Below are 27,622 nucleotides of genomic sequence, written 5' to 3' on the forward strand. Positions count from 1 at the left end.
AAATATACATTCAGAGCAGATACCTCTTTCCAAGTTCCACCAGAAACATCTTTTTCTAGTGAGAGAAACCAAGGAATTTGAAGAGAAAGGTAATAAAATCCAAACAGACCAGTAGTGAAGTCCAAATTTAACATTTAAAGTGGATCTAGGCTCATCTTTTCCAGACTAACTTAGATTTGCACTGGATTTCAATTCTGATTGTTATCTCTTCTGGAAATGCAATATGCAATAAATGTAAAGTAACTATGAAGTAAAACTCCTTTTTGTAATTCAGACAGTTGCAACATTAAAAGGTTGTTTTAACCAAAGCCTCACATCTATTAATTAAGATTATGAGTGTACTTTTCTTCAAAACTTTATTTTTGGCACCAAATAAAGTAAAAGCAAAAAACTTTGACAAAATGAAGTCTAAAACTCAGATAATCTTAGGTACCTTTGATTCTGTACTCACATTTTAAATTATAAATTCTCTTGAAAAATCTCTGTGTTTATCTATATTTTACATAAACCCGAATATTATATCACATGGAAGAAAAAGAATTAAAAAAACCCACAAACACAAGATTTTCACATTTAGGAAGTATCTTATGATCATTTGGAGTATGATATTTGAGTTGTTATATATAACATATGCATAACCTAATTTTTGAAAAGGTAATTTGTCTTAAAACTATACATGTGACTGAGGAACCTGTACAGGCTGAGCATATCAAGTTCAGATCCATGAAAATTTTGGTGCAATGGACCATATCCATTGGTTTGAGTTAAATATTCAGTGCTGGGATGGCAAAATCTTATTTGCCTAAGATATTTGAGGAACAAATTGCTTTTTCATGGTGAAGCTTCATCTGGTTAAATTGTAATCAATTCAGAATAAAAGGCCTTTGATGTGTGTAACAGCTCCTGTTTTACCATCTTCTTAATTCAAAGATCTTTCACATTTATCAGTTTAACACAATAAAAAAGTAAAAGGGATGATACCAAAGGCAAACAATAAAACATACCTGAAAATGAAGACTAATTACTATAAAAATGCCTATATTAATGTGAAAGTGAGTATCATGGAGCAAGACAGTACAATCTGGAAGAAGAAATAAAAGTTCTTATTTTGCCAATATAAAATAAATTTTATACAACCGATATCTTCTGAATTCTTGTCTTTTTCTGGATTGTTGGCATTAGTATATAGAAAAACAATTTTTCTTTTCCTTCAAGGTAACGTGAAATGACCTGAATTCACAGGATTTTTCTCTTTGGCTTTCCTTAGAAAAAATGAAATTAAAATTAGGTATAAATACCTCAATGTGTACAAGACTCTGCCGTCATTCCAGATCCTGAGCATCCTGTTAGGAGTTGTTATCCAATGAGCATCAGCCTTCTTGGAATTTCGGAAAAATGTGTCTGGTATCCAGATCTTCCCAACCATGTTGCTGTTTAATCTGAGCACTTTTATAGTGCTGTTGAACTTCAGACGTCTGTCATACCACGTTTGGGCGAAAAATATATCAATTGTATATTCCTGTTGTGTTAACCAGAAATACTGATGAAAACATAGCACTCAGCACTCCACATAACTCCTGACATGCTTTCCTTAACTTCATATGAAAAAACTGTGAGCTACAGGAGGTGATACTAGAAATTACAAAACCAATCCCTTTTGGTGAAGTTTTGAGGTGTTTTACCAAAGATTATTGTTTCAAAACAATTTATTATTTTACCACTGAGGGTAAAACTAAGGTGCAAGTCAGTGTTATATGCACCTTTCTAATTCTGTGTCCCCACATCTCAGCCTGCACCTGCTCAGGTCAGAGAACAATTACTTAATTCCTTGGATCCAGGACAGGAAAAGCTTGAGCTGACTTAATTGGCTGTGCTCTCTGGTTAATCTCAGAAATGGTGAAATCTCTGGAGAAGTTCTAGGGCTTTTATTTATTATCTCTTGGTGGCTAGAGTGGTAATATCACTCATGAATGGTTTTCCCAATTCTGTAGCAAGCTGGAAGCTTGGTTTTACCAGAGTTAAACTGCTGCAAAGCATTTGAAAGCAGAGCACGTAAAAATGTGAGGATATATTAAAACTATCATTTTTACATTTTTCAGCACATAGCTTAGTATTCTGACTTGTACAGATTTATAGCTCATAGAATCCTCCTATCCATAATTAAAATGAGATTTCAAAAATAATACAGGTATGCTGCAACATTAAGAACTAATGGAAGCTTTGTAATGTCAAAATGATGGAGACTCTGTAACAAGGCAAACGGGCAATCCTTTACCTACCATATTGATAGCATTCACAGGGCCGATGCTATTTACGTACATGTCAGTGTGAATTATTGTTGGTTTAACTGCAAGAGAAACAACAAGAATCAGTAACCAACGAAGGTCAAAATCAACTACATGAAAGTCAAGCACGAGCGTGTTACTGTGGCATCTCTCCTCTGTGGTTGCCTCACATTTCAATGTGCATATAAAACAAATACAAATTTGCAACAGTATCTTGAAATTAGTTGGAGACACCTTGAGACAAATTCTTACATAATTTACTCTATCTAAACCAATTCCCTTATGCTATGAGAACAAATATTGAAACCAGTGTTGATAGCTGAGAAAGACTCATCTGACTGAGAGGATTTACATTTTGTGTCAGGTCACAGCAATGCATCAAAACAAAACACTATCAACAAAAGCAAACTTATTTCTCTTATGATGCCTTGCATCACTTGTTTTACATTATAATGCCAAATGCAACTTGTCTGCTGTTGTCTGCATAGGTGGGTGTAGATAAGTAACAATTTTGTGAGCCCAAAGCCAAAATACTTAAGGCTGTAAGGCAGAAATTAAATAGTTGTTAATTCATTTTGAAATTACTCTGTTTCAGCTTTTTTCTTCTTATGTACCTTGGCTACAGCATGATTAGTTTTTTTCCTAGATGATTTGAGGAATGCTTTACCTCTTTTCTGTTTCTAAAGTCTTGGTTTAACTGAAGACAAATTCCTCTGCTAATTTCCATTGTATAAGTACACTAAAGGTTAAAGACTCATGTTATCCTTCACTGTGAAAAATGCCTTTGTTTGTAAGTCTCAGTAAACTTCCTTCATTAACCCTGCTGCTCTTTTCTCTGTCTGCCTCCTCCATGAAATGTGTGCCTTTGTGCACAATCCCATGACTGCTGTATCCTTTCTGCAGAGGTACAGTCTGCCTGCTCTGTGCACATGGCCCTCCTCAAACTGACTGCAGCAATCCAGGGAGATTTTTGCCTTTGAGTCACCTCAGTAATCAGTGGAGAGGAAGATTCCTCCAAAAGGTGATTCTGTCAAATAAGAGCTCAGTTCTGAGTCCAGCCTTGGCTCTATAAAGTTACACTGGCTGTGGGCATCATCTGGGCAGGCTGGCTGTGCTTGAGTTATCTTTGTGAACCTCCTCCTCTGTGCCCTACCCTGTCACCTCCTGCCCTGCTGTGCAAGGGAGGGCCCAGGCTGCATCTGTCTGCTGCTGTTGGAGGCTCTGTATCCATCACAAGGATTAGGCTGCATTAGCCTCTTTTTGGCCTTTCTTTCCAATGTATTATATGGGATTCTCTAGCAGCACCTCTTAGGTACAATAAAAAAGAGAAAAACTTGCTTTTTCATTCCCCAGAAGTTAAATTCTGAGTGTCCTATGCAGGTATATCATCTAGCTGCCTGATTCAGCAAATTATAACACACTTATTAGATGTCTTAGGATAGATTCAGCAATCCTAATTTATGTCAGCTTCCAAAATCATGACTACTTTACATGCCTCTGATGTTTTTCTGCATTGCATTTTATTCTCCTAACTACTTTGAATGGATTCTGCTTCCTGAGTAGCATCATATGACATGAGAATTCTTTCTCTTCACTGCTTATTCAAAAGTTGCCTAAAACCAAAACCAACATACCTCCTATGTCAGGTCTCAGTTTGTTGTCATATCCTTCCAGCAAGCCATTTAAAATAAGAGTGACATCACTCTCATGGACTTTGGGAGTCAAAACCCAAGTCTTATTTGAAGTGTAATCTTCATAATCATCATCTCCCTTTTGGGTGGAACTATTAAAGAAACAAAAATGAAGAAAAGCCTTGAAAAATACAAATTTGAAGGCAACTTCCTTGGAAGACAACACACATGCATTTTATATTTTAAAAATAATGTAAAAATATTTTTAAAAAATCCCATTTTCAAAATTAAACCCCCAGTATAGATGCCAAATAACAGTTGAGGTTACAGTTCACTTTATCAGCATTTGTTTTTAGTACAGCTGAGATCACATTCTGTCTGCTCAGAGGAGCATCAGTGCTTATCACCTTTGTCAGGGCTATTTTTTCTCTCATTGGCTCAGGTGGGACCTGTTATGAAATAAATCTGTCACTTAGCTTATGCAATTCTCCACCTAAATAGCATTTATTATGTACACATTGTTGCTTTACTTCTGTTGGAGAGACTGATTTGATGAAACACATTACTGACAAGACTGATAATTAGATTCATTCGGAGAAACTTCTCATGCAGCTTTTTGCCACTCTGATGAACTTGAGTTTATTGCGCATTTGAAAAGTTGAGCACAAATTTTTTGCCAAGGGTTTTCCTTTTCATTTTTGCTAACCAGAACCCACAGGGGATAAAAAGTCTGCTGGGGTTTTTCTGCTACTCAGAAGTATGACAGCAGATCTAATTCAACCTGCTTAGCACAGTAAAAAAAGCAAGTTTGGAGTCAGAAATGTGTAGACTACTCTTAATAGATGTTTTGTTTTCTCAAAATCAGTGCCTCCAGTTCTAGAGGAGAACATTGAAACTGCTTGAGCATATGACATAATCAGATATTTTCATTTCAGAATGTTAGTGGTAATCAGCTGAACAGTGCTAGGCAACTGTGTGGTTTTTTGCATAATATGCCAGTGGCCTTCTTTCCTGCCCTGCTTCTGTGACAAAGCTTGAACACTACTGGCAAGATATGGAAAATCTTAATGATACTACAAATGACTTAAACCAATAGATAGAGTTTGGATACAAACGGGCAAAAAGCAGAAAAATTAATTATTTTCCAGCTTCAGCCAGAATCTGAAAGGGAGTGGGAAAGAGCTCAGAGAAGCAGGTTCTCCTGGGGGCTGGATATTCTGCACACAAGACTGAGAGAGGCACAGCTGGTCGTGGTCACAGGTGCAGTAGTGAAGGGACGACGTGTCCCAGAGCCTGAGAGCAGCATTTTGTTAACAGCACTCTCTGCTCAGCTGAGGTCGTGCCCACCCTTCCCTTCAGTGCTCTCCTGCTGCACCCAGCTTGTACCTACTCAGAGAGCAGGGCCCAAAGGCTTTCCCGTGTGGGGGTTTGGGAGATGCAAGCCAGCTGCACAAATACAATCCCACTGGGAGGAGGCTCTGAGTTTTCTTCCCCTGGGCACAGCCTAGGAGGAAAGAGCTGCAGCTGCTTTTGCCTCTCAGTGCAGGACGCTGCTTCCCAGGAGGTGCTGAAGGCACAGGGACATTTGAAGCAGCCTGAGATTGCATAGGGCTGTAGCAATTAGGAATGTGCATGGAGGGAGAGCTGGACTTGCTCTGGGTTGAGCTTGGAAGCTCCCAGTGGATCTGATCTACACCTTTGTTACGTGTGCTGGTACCAGCCACCGACTGCAGCCCCCAGGCACCACCTCATGCACCCTGCACTGCTGTATTTATCTGGGAAGTGGTTTGTGCCTCCCCAGAGACCTCTGGAGCCTGTAACCATGTAGTTTAACCCTTCCTCCCTTTTCTGACGCTATTGGCTGAATTCCAAATATCCACCCTAGCAGGGGAGAAGATAAGGCCCTGTTCTTCCTCATTCTGTCTCTTTCCCCCTGGAAACCATCTGGAATAAATGTCTTGGACTACATCTGGGGGTTAGAGCCTCTTTTGGAATCCTTTGCCCTGTCCCTGAAATATTCCTCCAAAGCCTTCTAGGCTCTGAACTAGCATAGGAACTTTGGGGGTTTCAGGGGGGATATTTCACTGCACCAGCTGTGAACATTTGGGAGCTTCAGCTTCCCAGGTCAAGAACTGGCAACCCAACCTCCTCATTCTGGCTGCACCAGCCTGGACCTGTAGTGTTTTATTAGGAATCAAAAGCAAAGTTTTTAATTGGCAATATGATCCATAGTATTCTGCTGGTACTGAAAAACAAGCCAATTTAATTAAATTGGGAGAATTTTTTTTTGTTTTATTCAGTTGTCTGGAGTTCAAAGATCTAATTGTAATTCAAAGAAACATAATTGAAGCCAAATTCTCTCTCCTGGAGGAAAGGAAATACTTCTAAATAAAGTCTTTGCAAACAGAAGGCACTAGATTACATGTTTTCAAACTATGCAAAGTGAATGAAGAAAAATAACTTTATTTATAAAAAAACCTTATTCCTGTTTTATAACCATTCTCTGGAAAGAATATCTTTTTCTGAATGGAAAAGAAAAATAAATAAAATGCATTTTTTCACGAAGGCAATATGTTACTGAATATCAGTGGGATGAGAAAGCTTCAAAACTCAAACCAGCTAATTAGTAGAGTCTGGTCTACTAGACAGTGCAAGATTAAAAAGTATGATAGTCTAGAAGTTTTCTTAGATCTCAAACCACCGTATTGAACAGCAGCCCACAGTAACTGAAACTTTCATCCCTTCTTGGAAATTATTTGTATGACAGAAATAGCTGTTTGTTTGCTCGTCTCTCATCTCAAACCATCCCCACACTCTACATCCCCAAAACCAGATTTATGAAATTAGTGGCAGACAGAGAAGGGAAAACACAGCCAGTGTAGCCGGGGAAAAATGCTACTGAATTCCAGCTTTTACAAGAATCCCACAAGGACCGTAAGTTAGCATAGGCATGGAATTGTCTGTATGTGTAAGCCTGCATTCCAGACAGAAAAATCAGAGGTGCTTCTCTATCCAAATGAGCAGAGCTTTAGTCATGCAATGCCATTAATACAATGAAAATTATAATGACAAAGCCCTTTTCATCTCCTTAAGACTTTCAGATCCTTCTGATTATATGGCTGAAATTTTGCAAGTGCTTTTAATGTCCAACCCTAATTTGTTAAAGCCTAGATTATACCCAAATGCATATTGAAATCTATTTCTATTTTTCTGATGGCTAGAAATTTTCAAATCTAGTAATATAGATATGAAAAGAAACATATATTTAGCTATTTGCTGATTAAACTATAATTTTTTGAAGGTTCATCTTTCAGATACTGACACAAAATCTCACCATTTGAGATATTTTCATTGTGATATTAGTGCCACTGCAAGATGTCTGCAACACTGCTTTACATAAATCCATAAATACATGCATTTCCCTAGTTGGAAAAGAGATTAGAGGGTCAGAACCCAAGCTTGAAAGTTCAAGCCACAGAGTAATTAAAGTTAGAAGGCACTTTTGGAGGTCATCTGGTCCAATCCCTTCTCAGTTTGCCAGCTGAGTCTGCATGGGGTGGCTCTGATGGTAATCACTTATAAATACAGTTATGTGTAATATCACATATATATATATATATATATTACATATATGCAACCACAAGTGTTTAACATTTGGGGGATCTTTGTATGTCTCAAATTACTTGAAATACATCTTCAAAAAGCAGGAAGAGGGCAGAAATTTCTGGTGCTGATAAGCATTTATTAATTTAGATCTGATTTTCTTAAGAATATATACAAAGATCTATAAAATGGTATTTCACTTCACAATTACATAAAAACCTCATTCTGCCAATGAGATTTTTACCATGTCAGGGGCTAAACAGGGTTGAACTAATGTTTTTTATATTCCTTCCTAAAGCAAACACATAATAATCCTAATCCTGCATTGAAGTTGTTGCTCAATTCATAACTCTTATACAGCTCTCTTGAGTGCTCATTGGTGAGGAGTAACTTTAGCACAAATTGAGGCTGATGCAAAATAAATGTTCAGGAACTTATTCTTCAGATCTTAGCCAGCACATTTGATCCATGCATTTCTTTACAATACTCTGTGGGCAGCATTTAATCATTCTTGGTGCAAGTGTAACCCTGTGGGCAGAGGTACCCACTGCAGGTGCACCTGGGGTCACCAACTGAGGGAAAAAGGATTAATGAAATGATGCTCACTTCCATTGTTATAGCCTCCTTTATGGGCCCCTCAGCACTAAAGACATTATTTCTATACTGGAAATACATTCAAATTGTAGAAAAGGATATCTCTGCTGGGAAATCACTGATGCACTAAGAAAACAATTTTTTTTCCATCTTCTTTATTGATCCCTCTTCAGAGGACGTGGCCAAACCCATTACTTCAATGTTGCATTAATGTGCTGATACAGCATTCTCTTAGCAGCCCAAAGCCACAGAAGTCCACATTATGGTTTGGGAATATATATATACATATATATGAATTCAACATGATTTCTTTTCTTTTGTGCTTTCATTTCCCTGAAAGTAAGTTTGATGCCTATGTAAAAATAACCTGCACTTTAGTAAAAATTAACAAATAATTATATTAATGGTATATAACTGTCTTACATTACTATGCTTTGAAGCCTTTTGGGTTAAATTCCTTAGTTCAAAAATTAATATAAAGCATAGGTTACCCATTTCCAAACTATTGTGTTTTAGTTAATTGTTAACATAAAGTCAACACTCTAACTCTGGATGCTCTCTGCTGTCATCTCTATATTAGAGACATTCTAATGTGATTTCCAGGAGAATCATATGTGATGCTTCTTGGAAAGACACTTCCATGTGTTGGTAGAGATAGGCCATGCATTATTTAATATCACAGACAGCAGCAATAATTTTACAGTCAAAAGTGGGGGACAAATTGGACACATCCTATTAAAGTAGTGAGCAATGACTCACAAAGGATATCCCTTTGAAATAAGGTATTATTTCCTAATCCACAGGAACATGATTTTCACAACTCATTACAATGCGAAGGGGAAGAATACTCTTCTCTAGCAAAACAAAACCTTCCATGGCTGGTCAGTCTTTCAGCATTCAGATACGAGGTCATATATTAACTTGTCAAAATCTCTGTAGTTCCAGTGACTTTAAATGAGTTATGCCAGTTTTTACCTGCTGTGGCTCTGTCCTCAAATTTTTCTAATTATACAAAATTAGTTTTAACTATTACCAAGAATTCTGTTGTGAAACTTCACTTAAGAGTTAATTGCTAATATTGCAGTGTTGTTTACAAGCCGAATCAGAGTAGCCACTAAGGGCCCATAGGGAAAGGCCTGTAGCACTATTGAATAGCTAAAGACTAAATAATTTAAATCTACTTAAAAACTTAAGTTTATTTTTTAAAAAAATCTGGGCCATTTCATCTTTTATACAAAGTAAGCTATAGAGCTTTCTGCAAAGGTTTAATAAACTACTTGAACATAAACTGGGTTTTCCATGGAAAGCACCAATGTTTTCTACCTCTCAGGAAAGAACTGAACCAAGGCTTGACAACTGTTTAAATATCACTGTTGGATTTAATGAAGAGTCAAGTTCCATTCATTCTCTGATGTGCATAAAAAATGATCCTAATCTATAGGTCATACATTATTCATGGTGATAATACGGTCAGCAGGAAGGAAAGATGTATTCCAGGTTCCCACTGCAGATGCAGAGCTGCTGCATGCAGATGTGACGTGTGAGTATGTGGAGATAGCAGAAGAGAATGCAGCGTCTCTGGAAGTCTAACAGTGTCTAAATTTCCCCTTGCTGACTCACATTTCAAATAAAGGTATCTTGATTGAAGCAGAAAATGTTTTCACAAAGCTGTGCCACGGATTCTCTTGTCCTGTTTATGTTTTTGTTCTGTCCATTTGTGTTGTTCAAATCCCAAGGCTATGCGCAGGACTGTGTTTCTGTTCTTGCCATAATAATGGCACCCATTTTCTCTTTTACTCCTAAATGTTCATCACAAATACCCAACCTCTGAGTTTATTAGGACTGCAGATCATGTAATGCAAAGATCAATCTCTTCCCAAATCATTTCCCACATCAACGATGGAAACTCAGATGCTTTTCTTAGAGAGAAGATCCAGTTATCAGAAATTCCATAACAAAAAATGAAGTTAAAATATTTGGACTAAGAAATCACTGAGAAACTGTCTTGTAGTCCTTCACCTAGAGTTGTGGTACTGCTGCAACTACAATTCTGGATGAAAGAACAGTGTTCCAGAAGATCCTGAAATCCTGGATTCACAGTTCTCAGCAAAGCTTGTTTCACATGGCCACAAGGGTGTGTAAACTGTATTTTGGCCATTTGTTGTAGTCATGTAAGGGAGGCTGAGGAAGTTTTCAGTAGGAAAGAAAATAGTTTTGACCTCTATTCAGTGGTTTGGGTGAGGTGGATTTTAGGTAGGTCACCTGTATAAGTTAGTTTATTTCCTAGGCACTTCTACTGCAACTATCACTCTATGTACTACTCAAATTATGTAATGTGGTTAAAATCTTGGCATGAAATGATTATTTAAAACAAAGCAAAGCTAAATTTTTCTGTCATCCCTAAGTCACAGAGAGATTGAAGCTCATATGAAAATAATTATTGAAAGAATATTACAGTTCTCATAAACAGAACAGCTGAAACACTTAGATTATGGGACTGAGCACACAAGTCTCAAAATGGTTTTTTAAGAACAAGAAATTACTAGAGGGGCACAAATGATTGCTCCCAGCAATGACTTCTCAGTCATCTTTACTGAACATGAAGGCCCCAAACTGCCAGCAATCAGTCATCTCTGAAAACTGTGCCTGCCCTGGGATTTAAAGGCTGTCTGCATTCCTGTGAACATTTACACTCCGTTCCCCTGAAGAGATGATACCTGGCAACACAGCACCTGTGGATCATGCTGTGCATTTTACAAGCTTCCTTGTAGTCATGCAGCAATCCCACCTCACTGGTGTTTCTCAGCCATTTTGAGTACAGCACTCCAGTTCTTAAACCTCTTCACAGACTTTAAAATGTTATATGGCAGTGGTGATTTTGTATTAGTGTCTATGAAACTGTCAATCACAGCAGACTGGTTTATCTTACAGTCCTTCTACACCTTGCCCAAGACATGCACTCACGTTACCTACTGCACTTAAGATGTAATAAATTTTAGCTCCTTGTAACTGCTGTTAAAGCATCTCTTTTTCATCTTTTCAGATTCAGTTGAATTTAGCTACTGCAAGTGTTTATAAAGAAAGTTTTAAAATGAAAAATTAACTTGGTTTATGTTTTGTTTCATTCCTGTCAGTTCATGAAAACACTTTTAAAAAATGCCCTGTGGAGTGCACTTATTGACAGTGCTAACAATAAAACTTCTGGTTTGCAGTATTTACGGTGTTTTCTAGTTCACTGTGCTGAAAAATTGTAGTGCAATTTTTGCATTGCACAACTGATTGGATTCAAGTCATGAGTGACCATGAGGGTTATTGTCCCTCTTAAAATATTTCTGGTTGTAACAACATGGGCTCACAGCCAGTTGCCACAAAAATTGCCAGAAATAGAGACCAGTGTTAGCAACCCTGGCAAAGAACCAGAAGCTGAAATGTAGCACCCAAGTCTAGAATCTGTTTCTTCAGCAGAACATTGAGGTATATTGTTAAATAAGTTGATAAGGGAAATACGTCTCTAGGTCCATCAGAACAGATTGGTGTTATTAACCAAAGCTGAATTATACCACAATATAAACTTGTGGGTATGGAGAATTGTATGTTACCCCGAGGGAGGACAGCAAAGTGTAAAGAGATGAAGGAAACTTTAGGCCAGTAAGGAATAGAAAGATAATTATAGAAACAAGCATACATCATTCATTTTGAACAGCCTGAGCCTGAAGTGCAGCATTTATAGTTACTAGAGCTCTGGAGGAGTCTAAGATGTGACCAGATGATTCAGAACAGCCTGCATAACTTAAGATGATTATTTTGATTTTTATTTTTTTCTGAACTGTAATTTTGTATGACTATGTTTCTTTATATTTTATTTACTGGAAGTTATATAATCTACCTCTGTATCTGTTTTCACTGTGGTTATGGATACTCGTATTAGCAGTGAGCAAAAGCATTAGAAACAAAGAGAAAAGGAAGAAATAGTTACAGCTATTCTTCTGCATCAATCATAGGGTTAGCTTGAGTCAATCTGCTTTATTTGAACGTATCAGACTATACCTAAGTGTAAAAGGTTTAATCTTGGGATTATGTGAACCTCAGAATGTTTCTTTTTTGTTTTACATTCTCCTTTTTGCCACTCCTCTCTCCTCCCATCCCCTTCTCTCCTTTTTGTTTTAACCATTCTATGCACCTCTGAATGTGAAATCTAAGGCACTTGGACCATGATTTTTGCCTGTTGCTATTACTCAGCTCCTGCAGATTTCCACTATAGTTAGCAAATCTCAAGAGAAGGCGTAAACAACCATTACTGAAACGCGATTTGACTAGGTCTGTTTTAGCTTGAGCTCACTTCATTTTTTCTGCCTGTATTTTATTGTATATAAGTGTCATCTGTTAATATTCCATGTGATATCTCTTCCCCGATGATGTACATTGCTTTTATAAAGGATTGCTGTAAAATCTCACTGTAAATTAAAAAGCTCAATTCTCTTCTCTGTGAGTAAGATTAGGAAAACATGGATGCCCTTCAGCCATCTATTTAAACAACATTAACTCAAAACCCCCAATCCTATTGCTCATTTAGACTTGAGAAATGAAAGAAAAGGTTCTTGTTCTGTAATAACCTATGAGGCACTCATATTTTTGGTTTTTCAAAATTCTTGCACATTTTTTTCTGTACTTTGTCTGCATGGTAATTTCACCCAGAAGGAAGTCACTTCTGGAATCAATCACTCATGATGTAGTCATCTTCTCATCACTATCTTTCAGTGTTTAAAAACAAACATGTGAGGTGCTAGAAATGTCAGCAGTTTTGCTTATTGAGTAACACTCCTGAGCATTTTTTTGAAATTTAAAACACTTTTTTTTTTTTTTTTTTTAATTGGTCTACTAGCATGAGCTATAAATTCAAGTTAGGCTGAACATAAATTCAAGTTAAGCTGAATATAAATCCTTATTAGAATTAAATCTATCAGGGAATGTTTTCATTCTCATCTTTTACATCTCAGTACAGAAAAGAGCAGTGTAATGAAGTGTTCCTGGTGTTGGGCAGGGAGCCAGGAACATGGAATGCTTACCCAGCTAAAGGACTAGTGTCCTACTTGCTATGCCAAACCAAGTGGTATCTTCTCTGGATGTAAGTGTAAACCATTTTTATGACATTAATAAGCACATAAATGTCCCTTATTATTTGATGAAGACTGGGTATGATGCTAAACCATCTCATGATGGAGGAGGAAACAATCCCTAACCATTCCTTAGGGAATGACTTTGCATTGTGTTTTCCAGCAACATTAAAGCCCATATTGTTGGTGAAGCAAGTGGGTCAGATAAGGCTCCTCAGTGTTTAGGGAGCCAAAAATAAATGCATAACTAGTATAGGTTTATTCTGAGTGTATTAATAATTCTTACTTCTCTGAGACGATGGAAGTATCATTACTGGAACGTTTTTAGATAAAAATGGGTCTGAAGAAAGAGCTGAATGAACAGAAAATAGCTGCTCAACACATCTTTAATTACATCATGATGTAGCTAAGTCATTCATAAAACAAGAGTAAGCAAATGGTGAAAATTCAGCTGGTTTTTGTTGCTTCTTTTTTAAACAATGCTTCTGATTTAACTTCATTTTTAATGCACGGTAACCAATAGTAACCCATGTGTTCCCACATAAACCAACTTATATCATGCAAGACGCTGTTTGCACTCATGCTCGTAAAACAGACTGTGCAGGGGTGGATGTGGAATTTAGCTCTGATAACAGGGTAGATGTGTGATACATTAAGAATGAAAGTGGCAAACTAATGTCTCTATGTCAGCTGAGTAGGAAAATCGTCAACAAGTGTTCTGCAGTTCCCCTATGGAATTTATTTGTTTTGATGGACTTTCTTTGGTGGTTGGTACTATCAGGGTGGCTTCGTGTCAGGGTCTCCTTAGTCCCGTGGGACATATACGCATGCCAGCTTCTAGGCAAGGACTGTCAGCACCTCTGCTCTAAAATGCTCCCAAGCAGGGTTTCTCAACTCACCCCATGCCTGTTTGGAGAAAAGGAGGCTCAGGGGGAACCTTCCCACTCCCTACATGTCCCTGACAGGCAGCTGGAGCCAGGTGGGGTCACCTCTTCTGCCCGGTAACAAGGGATAGCTCAGGAGGAAACAGCCTCAGGTTACACCAGAGGAGGTTTAGGTTGGATGTCAGGAAAAATTTCTTCACCAGAAGGTTTGTCAGGCATTGGAACAGACTGCCCAGGACAGTGCTGGAGTCACCAGCCCAGAAGGGGATGTGATATAATTTAGTGGTGAACATGATGGTGTGGGCTTAATGACAGGACTCAGAGATTTTAGAAGCATTTTCCAGCCTTAATGGTTCCATGATTCTGTGCTTTTACCCCCCTATTCTCTATTCCAAATCCACTTCTCAATGCCTGTGCTGTTGTAGTAGCCTTGTTTTTCTCTGCACTGCCCAGTGATGTCAGTAACTCATTCTCCATGGAGTCATGGCTTGTTACTGTTGTCTAAATAAAACTCTGGTTGTACCACACAAAAAGTCAAATAAATTAGCCATAGATGCCTGGTCAATTAGATAAATGTCTGTGGCAGCTAAACCAAGTAAAACGAAGCTGTGGGCAGGTCAAGAGGAGTTCAGACCCTGACAAGCCTCTGTCCTGAGGCCGTGCAAGCTCAGTGCAAAGCAGTGGCTCTGGTGTTGCTGGGCTGCAGCTGCACTTCACACATGATGCACCTAAAAATCATCACATAAATTGTGATGTGAAGCTGCTACATCTTACTTGCCTATTTATGCCCCACTTTTCCAGAAACAATTTCAAAAAAAAATGCTGGGGTCCTCAGAATTTTCTAAAAAGTTTTCTTTGAATATGTAGTCCATAGAAAGAAAATTTCATTATTCAGCTATATTCAGCTATCTCCCTTTATTCAGCTTTAGATGCAAGAATTTCAGAACCTTTTTTCTGAAAAAATGGTCAATTGTTTTAAAGGTCCTAACTAATAAATATATTACGGTGACTCTGTAACTTTATTTTAGTGAGAAGAAAGCGTGTATGGGATCACTCAGTGTCTTATCTTTTTTCTTTTTCTATCAATCTCCAATAAGTAAAATGTAAGGCACATAACATGCAAATTCTACCTAGCTCTGAAGTTTTTTTGACGTTTGAGTGGGCTAGGCATAATGATCACTGCAAAGCCTATCTTCCCATCCCTTGCATTTGAATGTGGCTCGTCAAAACACCAGAAAAGTAGGAGCAATTTCTATTCCATATACATACAAACATGTATCTCCCAGAATTCTCTTTTTCCTCCACAAATATTTTGGCATACCTTTTTTTACTCTTGTCAGCATTATAGAATTTTATTTTATAAATTGTCATTGCTCTGATTAAGGTCGGAGAAGTTTTTCCTTGTAAAAGGAATGAAAATTTTACAGAGAAGGATACTAGAAACTTCTTTTATAAGTAGATGTTGTTCAGGGCTGGAGAAAGCTGGATGCTTGATGAATGAAAAAGGGAGCAAGAGTAAGAACAATAACCTAGTACAAGCAGGAGCTATGAATGGGTTTGATTAATGTGTACATTTGGCTACAAGGGTCAGAAATAGTATGTGTGTAACCATAGACATATTCCAAAGGCATTCTTTTGAAACACTGCATTGGGAGCCAAATTTATCAATTAATCAATTTATTTCTGAAATTTCAGAAAATTCTTCTGGAGAGAAGAAACCATATTAAGGTCTAAGAGATGTAGACTCATGTAACCAGAGTTTCAACATATATTTAGCAGTGGAATAATATGGGGTGCTGAAGATGCTACAGATAATGATACAAAGTCCAGAAACATAGAGTGGTGAAATATTTCCTTCAGTATGAGAGATTATATAAGAGGACCAGCTTTTCTCCTTGTCTCCTCATCTCCTGCAGCTCTGTACTGTGTCTAAGTCAAAGGATACACTAAATGTGCTGCAGAGACAGTTTCAGTTGAAAATCTAAGTGTCCATACATTCAGGCCACAATGTCCAGTTCCTCATCAGGTTTCCTTGGCTCCATCAGAGCTCTGTAGAGCTATGGCACGACACCAAGAAGCTTTAAAGGTGAATCAACACAGGAGCAAACAGGAATAGGCAGATGTTACCATCTGGCATTGCTAGGTCATCTTGGATTATCCATGGCCAGCCGTGGGGTCTCCTCAAAAGAGATGTAGGCACCAGCTACTATCATTTATAGAGACTGTACTTGTTGTGAGCACTGAAGCAAGGTCTACAAAGGAATTTAGGGTAGCTGCACAAAGCATCACGGCAACTCAGAACAGGCTCACTGCCAAAATGCAGAGGGTTTCAGACCCATTTTGTACGGGAAAAAGAAAGTGGTGCCTCCTCTGTAGAGGAAGCACCATGAGGCTTCAGAGATTTTGTTTGTCCTTTATGGATCTTACCCAAACTGCATAATCAAAAACTCTTTAAAAATAAGAGTCTTTCCATGACTTGAACAGATGCTGATGGGACCATCAGGTGAGGAAGGACACCTGCAAATCCCTACAATTAATGAGAGATGAGCAGAAGCTAAGAATGAAGATGTTTTACTAATCGTAGCATATCTCCCACATGGATAAATCCATCTTCACTTTTCCCTTGCTACAGATCCAGCAGCTTTTTATGAGCTACAGACTTATGCAGAATAGCTGACAGTATTGATAAGAAGAAATTCCACTGGAAACCACTGAAGTAAAACTTTGCATGCAGTTTATCCTCCTGAGATCCTGGGGAATTTGGCAAACATACCTCAGGATAATTTGTTCAATTAAAAAAAGGTGCTATTCTAAGCTCTACAGTTTTCCAGGACAGATTACCAAAGAAATATTTTAGAAGAGAGGACATAAATGGAATATGTTTGCTGGCAAATGTTGCATTTTTAGCTTATATCTGTCAGATTTTCCAGGATTATGCTTTCCATACTGCCAGCTGCTCAGTATTCCAATCCTTGTGCAGAAAACCATGTTGGTAAACATTTAAACACAAATGAAAGTGTTTTCCTGGATAAAGGCTTGAATGCTTAAAACCTTGCAAAACTGAAGCCCAGCTTAGCTGCCTCAGCCTGTTTTCCAAGGTGTCATTGCAGACATGACACTTTTGTTAAAGAAATACTTTGTTTACATGCTATTTGGAATTGCTGCTCGTTAACTAAAATGAGAGGTCCTATTTAAAATATACACTATTTATGATTGGAGGTAATTTGACTATTAAACTTCTGGGCTTTTCATTAAATCCTTTCATTACTATTTTATTGAGGCACTCAGAACATTGCATATGCAGGTAATGATTGCAGATAACAAATGTTTCTAATTTTTTAGTCTAAATATGTGTTGCATTGAATTTAATCACGTCTGTGCTTATCTGCTATAGAGAGATGAAAAAAGATAGAGCCTTGGGGATGGTAACAGAAGAATTTATTTCAAAGATATAGTACCTTTCCTCTTTCCTTTTTTTTTTTTCCTCTTCCTTAAAAAATTATATAATTAAAGCTGCTAACTATTTTCCCTTCTAGTATTCTCCATAAGCTTCCACATACTTAGAACTTTTTCAAAGTTACCATAAAAGCTGAATTTCTTGGTTTCTGGCCAAAGATTAATTTTATTTCAAAGGCTAAAATAAAATCCACTTTTTGAAATCAGTAAGGCTAAAATTATTCCTATTCCCTTTTAATACCATATATATATATGGCTTGTTTTCACACATGTAATCCCTAGATGACAGAATAGTAAATTTTGGAACTCATTAAAGAAATAATTCTTATTAAGAGGTATACCAGAGTAAAAGTGGTTGACTATTAAGTGGTTAAAATGCATTAAGTGGGTAAAACAGAGGTTGAAGTTGGATATCAATAGCAGGTAACTTGGAATTGCTTAATTTCATTTCAGAGCAATGAACTGTCCCTGGAGGTGCTGGTGGCCTGTGGTGAGAGTAAAGATACATTGTCCTCACATGGACAAAATAGCAGAACCTTAGATTTACAACCTTTTGATGCCAAGGAGGCACAGCTGTGGATCTGGATCACAATAACCAATTCAGAGAGGAATATATTCATTTTGTTCACCATCTATTCTTAAATATGGGTTTCAGAGCCTTGTTAGTTGTGCTGGACATGGAATTTAGGAATTTGGCCCGAAAGATTTGTCATTACTTTAATCTCATGTGCTACATTAGAGCCTTATTAAGGTTTTAAGTAATTTTTAGTGCATGCTATAAGTCTCTAAAGCAGCTTAGTGGGTTTTTTTAGCATTTCCTTTGGAAACCAGGAAATAAAATGAGAAAAGTAATTGTTAATTTGTTGTTGATTGTTCTTGCCCCAAAGAGCTTACATATATCCAATATGTTTTTTCAATACAATGTAGTCTGTGATACTGATTAATTCTTTGGCTTCAGTAAAAGAGTAGCAATATCGGTAATTGTATTCTAAGGACCTCCAAGTATTTTACTGCTGGTAACCTTCCCCTCTTCCAAATCCTCATCTTTCCAGAAAATAGAGACTTCTTTACTCCATTACAAAACAAAATTTTAATACTCAAACACATTTGAACCCTCAAAGGCTAGAGGAGCAGAATGCATCATTTAACTTACACATAGAGAAGCCAAAGGGGGTCTTTTCAGTATTCAAGTTCAGCTACTAAGAGAGTTCTTTGCAGTGTAAATATTATTGCATGCCCCATCTTCTTTCTGAAGCCACTATCATCTATCTCATTTGTGTTCTTCAAGTGTGGAATGTCTCTGGTCCCTGACTCCCAAAACATATACCCAGGCTGTCTTCACTTCCTGCAAATGGTTGTTCTGCATTTCTCATCTTGGTTAATTTGAACATAATAACTCATCTTCCCAATCCCTGCACTTGTTTTCCATTTGAAGCATAGCAGGCTTCTTGTCACTATGTTAAAAATGTTGTATAATTCTGGTCTTCATAATTCACTTCCAGACCAGGTTCAGTTCTGCCTCTTATTCATAGCAAGTGTATCACCTTCCTGGACTCATAGCTGAAGTCCTTACTCCTTGAATTAAGTAACTCTAAGGACTATCAGTAATTAATCTAAGAAGGTCAAGCTGACTGTAATTTTAATTATATATCAATTATTTGGTGGCATTCTTCATTCACTGACATTTGTGTGCCTCTTTGCCTTTCCAGTTTTATCTGTTTGGGCCACGGTATCACAGCTGTCTTGAAAATATTGTCCATTACCAAAAATAAGAATGAGCAAATGATTTACATATAGAATTACGTTATTGATTTTTGGGTGATCAGGTGATTATTTTTCCATACAGAGAGTCAGTTTAAAAGCTTAAATTTTGGAAGAATGGCTCTTAGGGCTATAAAAGTAGAAACCAGATACATTGATCATGGTAGCAGAGGGGAAAAGTCAATGTACACTCTTTGATACACTGTTTTCCTTTGCCTGCTTCAGGATCTGCTGTCCACCTGATTGAAGCTATTTTAGTGTTAATTTGTAGAGCAAAGTCTTTTGTGTCTTCACCAGTTTTTGGAGAGGAAAAGCAGAGTACAAACTTTACCCCCCTTCCATGGGATGCACACAAAATCTCCAAGAGATAACTGATCTTTGTGTCTGATTATTATGGGCACTTCTCATTCTGCTTTGGTCACACTTCACCACCTCTAGCAAACATATGTGTGGTTCAGTAGGTCCCAGAAGTGCATCGCTGAATAAAATATTGACTAACACATTGATTAGTTTAGTAAGGCTTTCACGAATTATCTGATTAATTGCTCGTAATGGTTCTCTCTCTCATTTTCTCCTGCTATCTTTTTCTCTCTCTTGAAAAATAATCTTAGGGATGAAAGTGGAATTTAGTGGATAATCCTCAATCTGTTGCAGCAGGCAGAGTTCTGTTTGAATCTGAAGATATCTTGCTACGGATTAACAAAAGCTTCATATGACCAGAACATGCTATTTGTGTTACACAATATAACATTGAGCCGCTAGTGTAGAAAACACGCATTTTCTCATATCATCCACTTTTTGAGGGGCAGGAATTCTGGCAGAAGATTATTATGGTATATATGAGATCTCCTTTAAGGTGCATTTCTCACCAATGTATAGAACTAGATGCATTTTTCAGCAGAACATGGAGCATTCAAAAAGTTGAAGAAGATAAATAGCTCAGAAAGAAGGGTAGCCGTTTATCTCAAGGGTTCACATCAAAGGTCCAAGATGACATTCAGTAAAAAATATCATTTCATACATGACTACCTGCATCATTTGGAAAGAGCTAATGCAAGCTGAAAAAGTAAATAACTTCTTATTCCATTCCTTCCAAAAGATCTTTATTATCCTTCATTTATCTTAAATAGATTTTTTTACATATATTGATCTTTTATTTCTGGTAATAATCTGTGTATATTGGTTTAGGTATGGAAAAATGATATTTCTTTAATGTTTTGCTGGGTCTGCAAACAGATGAAAGCTCTATCTTGTAAGACTAATATTTAGTTTCATACACAATGGCCAGATTTCACAGCTAAGCCTACACATCGTGTTGTTCTTTACCGAATATGTGTGAAAATGTCCTTCCACTAGATCTGAAAAAATAGAACTGATCCTCAAGATACAAAAATCTGGTTTAAACAGTAGTGATTTTCTTTTTTAGTGGTGATCAACTGTTGCACTAAGATTCTTTTGTAATTTACTGAATTTCTGTTGCCTGTTATCACTTTGCAGTAACCATAATATAGTCATTACTCTGGGAAAAATCAGTGGTATTTTGTGCCACATATTTTTCATTTGGCAGCTGCAAATAGTAGAGGATAAGAGCAAAAGGTAAGGGCAGAAATATCCCTGGTAAAATCTCTCCTCTTCCAGAAACATGCAGCTAGAGATTTCCTATAATGAAATGCTAGCACTGAGTTTAATGGATTTTAAAATATTTTCCTCTGTCTGAATCAATATAAATATTTGGGCTCTGCATCACCTCACTTATTAAAAAGAAAAACATTTTTTTAAGTTTTTAGTCAGGGATAATATCAATGCATGCTCTATGCCCTTTATATAAGAGAGAACAAGTAAAGCTGCTGTAGTCAACTTTTTCCATGTTGCTTAGGACATCACATGAAAAAAAATTATGCAGCTGAGGTAGTCATTTACATAGGGAAGTATTTGTTACATTTCTCTTCTGCTTATGCAGTCACTGGTGGTTTTCATCAGCATTAAAGCCTCCTTTTCTGACAGCAGTTGTGTTAAAAATATTACTGTTATATAAATAAGAGGATATCACCGTGTGTCAGACTGAATATCCAATATTCAGTCTGACAAGACTTGCATATTAATTTTCTGTCACAACTACACAAATACCCCAGAATCTTACTAGATATAATCCTCACTATTCTCTCAATAGTTTTCTTCAATTTACCACCATTACCCCTCTTTTACCTCAGTTTGTCTGAGCCAGCTGGCAGGTGCTGGAACTTGTGAAAATATATATCTCCCTCTACCCACTCTTTTTTCATGTGGATGAAAAAAATATATATAGTCCTTTTGTAAATTTCTCACATTGAAAGAGATGGTTGCACATTCTGATATTAATTAAGTTCTAATCACTTCACATGAAAAATTGAAAGGCAAGTAATATTATTTTCTGTTTTGCTGTTTTCTTCACTTTTTGGCTTAATGCAAAGCTAAATTTCTTCTTAATTAGAAGAATCAAGTAAGCAGGTTACTTCTGGACATTAAAATACAAAACCAGACCCAATTCAAACAGCAAAGCTCTACTCACTGCACCAGAGCTCTTCTGAGGTAGGTGCTTACCTAAATAAAATGCCTGTAAAGACATTACACCTCCACAAGTACACTAGGTGGATTCTGCTCTGCTTTTTACAGCATCATGACAATTTAGGCCATAATCCATTATTATGAAGCATGCAGTGAATGCTAAGTTTGAAGTCATCAAAAGACACTCACCAAATTGAATGTAAAAAGATCAGTACATCTAGAATGGATACTTTATACTGTTTTCTTCTCATCTCTCCATCACCTAAAATATCTCTTCCCTCTGTTTTTTGTGTGTTGGACATTTTCCCTAGGGGTAGTTGTAGTCCCTAATTTCATTGTTGCTTGATGAGTTTTAGTCTCATTCTATGAGAAAGAATCTTCCTTACCTAATAATAATTATAGTTACCCGACTATGGTGATGAGCTCTTTTCTTCTGTAATTTATGGTCTTTTCCTGGTATTTTCCACAGTCTTTTTATTCCTTGTATAAGGAATTTATCTTGTTCTAAGTGAGCAGCTTCCTGCACTGAGCCCAGAAAGTTTACATCTACTTCCAGTGAAGTTATCTGGACGTCCATTTCTATCATCAGCTGTTATACCTCTTCTAAAAAGAAAATGAATACATCTCTTTCTCCTATATTGTCAAAAGGCCTCCCTGGTTCTTGTTCAGAACTTCCATTCACAGAAAACAGCTCATTTTCTAGAATGGAGAAATTCCTTTTTGTCAGGAGGATCAGGAAAAGACTTATGTGCCACTAAAGATCAATGTACATTACAATCTGAGGGTTGGAGTGTAAAGTTTTAGCTGATCATCTGTATAGAATAAAAAAAGAAGGAATGGAGGTAAAAATATTTAGAGGTATTGTAAATCATCTGGAATGTAGGTTGTGAGCTTTCTGCAAAAGCATTATGCAGTGTAAGAAACAGTTTTTGAAGATCCTTACTGAGTTAAAATTTAACTTTGGGTGATTTCCCAGTTCTTAGATGAGAACAAAACTACCTGTAAGAATCTATACTGGATATGCCCTGGCTTTTCCTTCAGCAACAGACTGACTTCAGTGGCACAGGGATTACTGAGAGGATAAAATGATGCCTATCATGTGAGAAGATTGCCAGAACTGCTGAGATTTTGAGCATTAGGTGTTGGATAGGACACTGGTTTCTTAGTAGGCAAAACTGGGAAAATGGACAATTATATCTTATCATTCATGTTAAAAGAAATCTGTATTGCAATATAAATCTGTTTAGAAAAGTACAACACTAAATAGACTATGGAGCATGATGATAAAAACAAAAGCCCTCTTCAGCTCTGACATTCTGTATCAGGTTTTGGGGGTTTTTTTTCTTAATCCCTGTATTTATATATATTGTCTTTTCAATGGTGCCCAGCAATAGGACAAAGAGTTATGGCCATAAACAGAAACACAAGAAGTTCCACCTCAACATGAAGAAGAACTTCTTTATGTTAAGGGTGGCAGAGCCCTGGAACAGCTGCCCAGGGAGGTTCCTGGAGTGTCCCTCTCCAGAGACATCTCAAACCCACCCGGACATGTTCCTGTGCCACCTGCTCCAGATGACACTGCCTTGGCAGGGGGTGGACTGGGTGATCTGCAGAGGTCCTTCCCAACCCTAATGATTCAGTGGTTCTGTGGTTTTCTGAGCTTGAATACACATTAATCAAGCCCCCAGCTTCCACTCTGTTCTTCACTTGCAGTCTCACACAAGTCACTGCCAGTCTCACACAAGCCACCTCTTTTTCTGCACTGAAGTTTTCTGTGAGTGGGGCTGCAGGTGCAATGGTTTGCAAAGCTGCAGTTCAGAACCCCAGCACACTCCAGTTATTCTGATGAATGCTAAAATATAAGTAATCAACTGATCACCCTAACAGAAGGTAGGAATATATATGTAGGAATATATATAACTTTTACAGCTGGTGTGGCTGACACTCACTGTAACAAGAGGAAGGCTGCAGGGTACTGAGGCAGCTTCAAACGAGCCAGTGCATCTCTCCCTGCAGGACAGGGCTCGGCAGAGCTGTTGACCTTAAAACTGCCTCTGCTTTGGAGCTTACTTGAATGTATATCTACAAGGTACTGTAAAAAACCAACCATCCTATAAGCATGTGCATCTGTTACTGGTCACCTGTGTCTAATGCTTTATCTAATAATTTAGTAATTTATTATTCGATTCACAATTCAGTTCTCCATTGGAGAAAGAGGTGGTCATTACTTAAGCATATAGGAGTTTAATTGTACTGGGACTGAGACTTGGAAAGGGTTCCCCTTGACAAGACCTTTGCTTCTTTTCCTTTCATCCATTCACTCCTATTCTTCCTGTTTAAATATTTGTGCAGCTGTTACAGAATTTAGTGACATAAGTCAATAGAGTGAATGTAGCATAAATGAAAACAATGCAAATACAGTTCAAATCAACAAGACACCTTTTCCAGATTACCATTAATCATGAACATTTTAAACCCTAAAAACCATAAAGCATGATTTGGATGGCCATGAAGAAAACATATAATGAGAAATTATTAAAAAATATGGGAACTATTAAAAGAGCAGATTAATCTCCTAAGATACTTTTACTGTAGTTAGTTTCTATAGTTTTTTATTATCAGCTTTCACTTTTTAGATTTTCGAAGATTCAAACTTTCTGAAAGATATCTAACATCCCTTTCCATACTCACTGAAGTATTTTGGAATACATGAGTTTTGGCATGCAAGTTATGTTTAGGTGGTTTAGTCACTACAGCAGAAGTTAGTTAAAGGGCTTCATGCATATTTCTAAATAATATATTTTCAAGTAAGGAAACAGTGACTGTAGTCTTTTCTTTTGCCCCATCAAGTTGTTAATAATAGAATTAAACTTAATTTTGAAATCTACTTTAGGTCAGTCACTCTTTTTATAACAATAGTAGTTTGTGTCCCAGCTCACAGCAGCCAGGAGTGCATCATGGCTATGAAAAACTCAGGGAGGCCTTCTCCCCCTGACTGCTCAAGCAGTGCAGGTCCTGTGTCCACACAGCTTTATCTCTGCTGATACAAACACTGGAGTATATAAAATATTCAGTTTCATGGCAGCATAGATAAAGTCATATTTTAATAGCACTTAGATCCACATCTTCTATCATGACACTTCTTTGAAGGGGGCCAATCCTTGTGAGGTGAGAAACTGTCTCTGCTGAGCAGCTCCTTGTTCCAGTAATGGCATCTCTGGCTTAGTGTTATACACTGTGTGAAAGTATTGGAAGTGTATGAATAATTGCAGCTGCAGGATTAACACCAAACTGATATCAGCAAGTTTTACAGTAATTCTAAGTGATTGTCCATCTGAAGGATATCCTTTTAGTCCTTCTTATTATATTGCATCACTTTATAAGAGCAAAAGAATTTTATTTACACCCATGTTCATTAATTTCCTAATAAAAATGCATGTACTCACTTAGGCACCAGACTATTTTGATGCTAAAATGATTGCTTTATTTATGGGGTTTTTTTGATCAGTCTTGACAGTCTTCAATTTTAGGCATGGTAACTGCAGCATAAAAACATTGCCACTAAACTACTCTTTTCCACAAACAAGTGCAAAAAAAGTCCCACATTTCCCATCTGAACATTAATTTCCACTGTATTATGTAGCTTTTGCTGGCAATTTGTTAAAGCTCTGTGAAAATAACTCATAAACCGCATATATAAATAGTGTGCAGAGGACAGCTTTAAATCATTTTGAAACTTAGCTGCTGAGTTCTATTACATGACATGTTTTAAATACATGTTGTATGTTCAATATGAGCAATCAAATAATTAGGTCCAATTAAACCACATCAGGTGCACAAATACATTTTTCTAAATAATTTTAGATTATCTCTTGATCCAAAGACATTTTTACGTACAATTTTCAGAAACTGGCAGCTTGATCTGACTCTTTTTCACTGAACACAGCTCCAAGTCCACGTGATGGGCTGCACACTGCTGTTACACTAATCTGAGGAGTAACGTGAGGAGGGAACTTAATGCAAGAACTTTAGAGTCCAGGTATGAACGTAGAGAAACCAACTGGAAGAAAGCACTTCCTAAAACTTCAGTGTGCCCAGTTGTAAGGATGGACTTTGTGCATTGAATAAAACTGAGACAAATTCTGCAAAGGTAAAATACCACAGTGTTGCAAAAGGACATTTTTTTCTGATCTCATTCATTATTTCCTAAAGTAAATGCTAGAATTTTAACTACTTCCATTAATGCCTGAGTGGTGTCTTAACTTCCCTCTTCTTTCTTGAATCTTCTAAATATTAATGATTTTGCAGAAATAAATTCCTCTATATAGTATTTTTTGTATTAATAGGGTTCAAACTTCTGCACAGTAATGGTAATCAAATGTGTGCAATTACTTTGATCAGGTTCTGCAAATACTCCTGTGTGTATTCTGATTTATTCTGATGTTTAACATGGGACACCTCTGTTAGTGTTCTGTTGGCCCTTCAGAATTTCAGAGTTTCAGTGTCCAAGAAAAGCAATACACAATGCAATAATATTCCCCTCCTTCTGAAGTGCTTGATGAATTTTTAACAAAGAAAACCTTTCATCTTGGCTATAAATAAATTTTATCTAAGTTCAACTTTTATAACTCTGTCTTGGTCCTTGAGTTTCCAGAACTAAAAGCAAGGCTCCTTCTTCAATGGGAAGGGAAAATGCCCTGATTGTTAGAATTAAAATCATATATTCATATCGACTCATTGAAAATGTTTCTGTACAGCACTAAGAATAGTTTTCCCTTTACTTGTAGCTATTATTTCTCAGTGTATGATTTATTCTTTAAAATTATGAGGTCAGGAGGCTGTCAGAGGAAAACTCTTGGCTATCAGATAGCTGTGAACAGAATACAGAACTTTTTCCTGAGATAAAGTTGCATTATGAAGGGTTTCTTTTAAAGCTTATGAAATAATTTTGGCAAAATTCCTCTCTGGCGATGCTTTTCTGAAAGATGAGTGAAAAGAGGGAAGTGTGCTGAAATAAGTATCTGGGATTATTTTAGTGGAAGTTTTGTGTCAAAACAATATGAAAGCCCATGTCATAAAGTCCTGTAAAAATTGAATTTTCCATTTCTGTATTCAGGGAGTAATCTTGTTCTATAAGGGTCAAAAATACCTCACACCTGTCTTACTCCCAACACCAAACTATCCTCATAGTAGGCTCGTCGAGTTTTATCTCATTCTCTACTCAATTTTCAACTATTTTTAGTTGCTTCTCACAGGAGTTTTTTGCAATTTTTTTTCTTTTTGTGTGAAAAAAGTTACTTGAAAACCTAGCAACTTTTCATTTCCCCAGCCAATCATTTTGGCCTTTTATTTGGCTTAGAACTAAGATCCTATCAGGTGGGAAGTCTGATTTTTCTTAAATAATTTTTAAAAAATAAAATAAAATAAAGCCAACAACAACAAACAGAAAGAACTGACTTTTTGCTATGGTAGTGTCCAGATAAAAGGAAGGAAGAATCAAGAATGTAAATTTGAGGAGCCTGTGTGAGTCCAGTATTAGTAGTAGCAAAGAGAGGGGCATTAACTTCTCGAAGATTTTAGTGACAACATCACTTTTGCAGCTGTGGGGAGGGGTCTATCGCCACTTGAAAGGCCACACACTTCGCCGTGCAGAGATATTTCCCCTTCTAACCCTTTAAATGCACAGTCCGCACATTTTTGCAGGAATGTGTGCTCCAGCGCAAAGCTTGGCACCGCAGCCATTCTCCCGC

General features: G+C 37.2%; 1 protein-coding gene across 1 annotated transcript in view; it reads right to left on the minus strand.

The window, feature by feature from the left end:
- GABRG2 (gamma-aminobutyric acid type A receptor subunit gamma2) overlaps positions 1-27,622 on the minus strand; it is a 65,147-nt gene that overhangs the window by 36,116 nt on the left and 1,409 nt on the right. The window contains exons 2-4 of the mRNA XM_063413462.1: positions 3,920-4,068; positions 2,280-2,347; positions 1,299-1,519 (exon numbers count right to left, since the gene is read on the minus strand). Coding sequence (XP_063269532.1) covers positions 1,299-1,519; positions 2,280-2,347; positions 3,920-4,068 — 438 coding nt within the window. The remainder of the gene's footprint in view (positions 1-1,298; positions 1,520-2,279; positions 2,348-3,919; positions 4,069-27,622) is intronic.

This window comes from Prinia subflava, chromosome 16 (assembly GCF_021018805.1).
Source record: "Prinia subflava isolate CZ2003 ecotype Zambia chromosome 16, Cam_Psub_1.2, whole genome shotgun sequence".
NCBI classification, from domain to species: domain Eukaryota; kingdom Metazoa; phylum Chordata; class Aves; order Passeriformes; family Cisticolidae; genus Prinia; species Prinia subflava.